Source organism: Arachis ipaensis, chromosome B03 (genome assembly GCF_000816755.2).
Source record: "Arachis ipaensis cultivar K30076 chromosome B03, Araip1.1, whole genome shotgun sequence".
Classification (NCBI taxonomy): Eukaryota; Viridiplantae; Streptophyta; class Magnoliopsida; order Fabales; family Fabaceae; genus Arachis; species Arachis ipaensis.
This window is the reverse complement of record NC_029787.2, coordinates 32961-36964: the sequence shown is the minus strand read 5'-3', so window position 1 is coordinate 36964 and position 4004 is coordinate 32961. Positions and strand designations below refer to the sequence as shown.

At 34.4% G+C, this 4004-nt stretch overlaps 1 protein-coding gene across 1 annotated transcript in view; it reads right to left on the bottom strand.

Moving 5' to 3' along the window:
* The window catches only part of LOC107629499 (microtubule-associated protein RP/EB family member 1A), a gene marked incomplete in the record, with an annotated part of 4204 nt that continues 240 nt past the window's right edge, over positions 41-4004 (bottom strand). Inside the window, 8 exon segments of the mRNA XM_016332311.2 lie at positions 41-553; positions 1181-1294; positions 1855-1928; positions 2048-2187; positions 2402-2508; positions 3310-3396; positions 3504-3572; positions 3868-4004. Coding sequence (XP_016187797.1) covers positions 389-553; positions 1181-1294; positions 1855-1928; positions 2048-2187; positions 2402-2508; positions 3310-3396; positions 3504-3572; positions 3868-3975 — 864 coding nt within the window.

The window sequence follows — 4004 nt, the reverse complement described above, 5'->3', positions numbered from 1 at the left end:
ACCGGCCTAATAATAATAACGTTAAAAAAGCAATGGAGTCTTGTTGAATGGATCAGAACTACTATTTCAGATATTGCACTTGAGAATTCAGAATTCAGAGTGGACAGTCTCCAGTACACAAGGGTTACACCCAATTCCATTAAATAAATTTCTGACGAAAAGCTCATTAAAGTCATATTCAACTAAAAAGATGAGAAGGACGGTGACATGACCTCCCATCCATGCTTACAAGGAGAGAACAAAAGCGTCACAAGCAAGCAGAGCAGCTACAACCATGTCAGCAAACGCCATTCTATAGCAATGGCACCAGGAACCTTTATCAATCCTTCATCACAGACGGAGACCAGTTAGTCAAAGACCCCGCCATGGGATACATTTTCAGCAACAATCAGGCTTTGGTTTCTTCCTTAGCTGCAGCTTCTTCATCTGCAGCTTCAGCTTCCTCTTCATCGTCAGCAGCATTGAAGTTTTCGTTAAGGTAATCCTGGGCTTCATCTAGTGCTGATTCCTTTGTATCAGTAGCATATAAAATCTTCCTAATTGCTACAGACATCTGAATATAAAAGATGAAGCAAATTAAGGTTTATTTAACGATCCCTGATGTTTAAATAGTTTATGATTCCCCATTATCTTCGCTTATTTTGGATTGCTAATCAAGATTTTAGGTACAGATTCAAAAGAAAAAGAGAGTAAAACTGAAAGCGGTTTCAAATACCAATACATAACACCGTTATTCAACCCTATTATACCAAAGTGAAAAATACAGCTTCAATAAGGTAGACATGGATTATGAACATTGCCATATTTAAATCAGTGGTAGAAACACAAGAAGGTATACGCAGGTAGAAAACAATAGTGAAGTTGCAAAGTTTAACAAAAAACTTTCTCTTTGTCCAGAGATACAAACTTATAACTCAAGGAGGACTAACCATACCTTATCCACTCCACAAATCAAACAAGTCAACTATAAATGAAAGAACTTCCACAAATAAAAAATAAGAGTTAAATTGCCAATGTCAAAACTAGAAATCTTAAAGCAAGAACTTCCAATGTGAAAATTAAGTGAAAGAAAACGATTAACTAAATCACAACAATGGAATATGATATATTCCTGAATCACACAGAAGTTAGACATAATCATAAAAATAAATACCCCATAAGCTTTCATCAAAATTCTTACAGTATCATTCTCCACTTCGGCGGCTTGACAAAGAATTTCTATATCCCTTAGTTTTGCAAAGTAAAAGTCTCTTTCTTTTTCCAAGAGATCCATCGAGAGATTGAGATCAGTAACCTGAGAAATAGAAGACAGAAGATAGGTGACTTAGACAATGAAAGCATAGGAATGCGATATACTATCAGAGGCAAGCACAAAGAAAATCAACAATGTCTGCATAAAATACACACAAATAACAATTTTCCAACAACTTCTTCAGCTACATAATATCTGACTAGAATTCAGTTATGATCAAAAGCTTAAAAGAGAATTATGCTATATGTCATGTCTACTCCTATGCAAAGCTGTTGACCATTTTAGTGTGCCTCCTTGGTCACATTTCTTATTCCCAATATATCCCTAGCCACGCTAAATTAGAGAAGTTACAGAGATTAAAGGAGTAAAAGAAAAGCAAGAAAGTTGTTCACTTCAATTCAAAACACAAACTATATTAAATATTTAAATTATAATGATGTTTAGAAAAAAGTGGATCGGTAGGCACTGAATTGTAAACATCAATAAAAATACATTTCTGAATTATAAATTTATAATTGAGCAAAATAAAATGTGGATTTCTATCAATCACTAGTTCTATAATTGTCACATGCACAGAGAATGTAATGATCATACATTCATACCTGCTTAGACAATGCTTCAATTTCTGAAGAATTAGGCCCACCTGCTCCTCTGCTTGACTTTGATTGCTTGGGAACTACAGGAAAAAAAAAGGCAAAAACCCAGAAAGTGAGAAGAAAAATAGAGTAACAAACCAAGGACATGCATCTCGAAAAGTGCAGCATGATTGAGGATTGAGGTCACCAAAAAGCCAACCAGAGATTCTATTGGGACCCAGCATATCGCCTGAACCAGCATTATAGATAGCACTTGTTTGTAGGTATTTTGAGCTCTTCAGAATTTTAGAAGTTCCACCCTTTCCACCCTTACACCTACGCTCCACAGGATTATAATTCCTACACACAAAAGGGAAAAGTATATGATCAAATGATACAGCACAGTACTTGAAAATATGTGCAATTGCATGTGGAAAAATTAGTTAACATATCCATTTGACAAGTGTCTTACAATAGTTTCGGGTCAAATGTCATAACTTAAGTAATCCTACAATTAATATAGAACCATTGATAACCAAAGTTCCTTAGAGGATGGTAAGGGTGAGTAGCATACTCATTCATAATGCCGCCATTCACAGAATCGCAGTATCGTTTCAGCCATTGTAGAAACTCTAAGTTGTCCAAAGGTCGACCTTTAACTAGCCTGTTAACTTCAATATGCTGCCACATGGTAGTCAACCCAGCCCATTATATGCAAACATAAATAATTCATTATGACAGAGTATTTTCTACTGCTAGTTTTCAACCTGAAATAAAGTAATACTCTGAAAATACATTCAACATTTAACATTCACACCCTTTTTACAAAACTAATTCAACCAATGAAATTGAGATTGAGCATCTAACATTATGAAATCATTACATCACATATGGATTTAGCCAAGCAAGATAATCATTCAAAAATGTAGTTCACAAGTAGGGTCACCATGATGACGTAAATTGAGGTATAGAAGAAAAGGGAGGGACAAAATAAATAAATAAGTAAATAAATAAATAAATAAAGGCATTCTCACTAAAATGGATTTAGAATGTAACCACACCATTAAGTCTAATTAGAAGTCATGTTAAAACTTTACTGGTGGGATATCATACCATTGAAAGTTTGAAACCATAAAGAAGAGATGATGATTTAGAAATTACAAAACTTTAGTTACAATTCCTAACCAAGCTGTACTGAAACTTGAAAGTACTTGGTAAGTTGGTATTATATACCAAGTAGCATTCATCATTCATATACCTGGTACGATATGGTTACAGTTAGGGGTGTTCAAATAAACCAATTTGCTATGTGAAAAAGTGATTTGGTGTGATTTTCAAAACAATTATAAACCATTTATAATGGTTTGGTATAGTTTCACATCAGTTTTCCCAAAAACCACACCATGAATACCTCGAGTTACAGAAACTATTTACACGCAACATGCTTAAGAATGTGATATTGGGACAGAGAGAAACAGATACTTTATCAATTTTCAGCTTGTTGAACACTTCCTGCAGAATTTTGTAATTCTGAATCATATCATATTCTGTCTTTGCGTCAAAATTCACCTAGAATAAAAGCCCAAATTTAGAAAGTTAATTTTAAAGGGAAAAATTAAAAAAAAATAAAAATCAAGAGAGAAGAAAAGAATATATAAAGCAAATTCATATTTCACCTTGTGCATTGGAACAACCCCTGGATATGTCATATCCATTATCTGACATTGTACAGCTCCAGATGCAGCCTAGCCAAGAGCATAAGCACATAAACAGGCTAAAACAGGCTTATGAAATAAGCAACTGATACGATAAGACATTAACAAATCAAGTAATTCATTATCAGTCAATCGATATTTCAAGATTCCATGCATCAAAATCCTCTTAAGTTTTAATTATTCTACCTCATTCGGAATATCATCTTAATAAAACCTCAATCCTTGCGGTTCTTGCAGAAAGAGACAAAGGTCTCTCAAAAAGTAAAGCAAACTCATTTCTGAATTTTGAGAACAAAATGAAAAGAGGAGGTTGCAGGGGCAATACTTCCTCAATGCGAGAGAGGTTAAGTTGAAGGCGGTTGTTGATCCAAGTGAGAATATCGTTTCTGCCGACAAAATAAGCGCTATCCATAATGCCGATACTCGTCGCCATTTTCCACCCCAAAAAATACAAACAAGAAG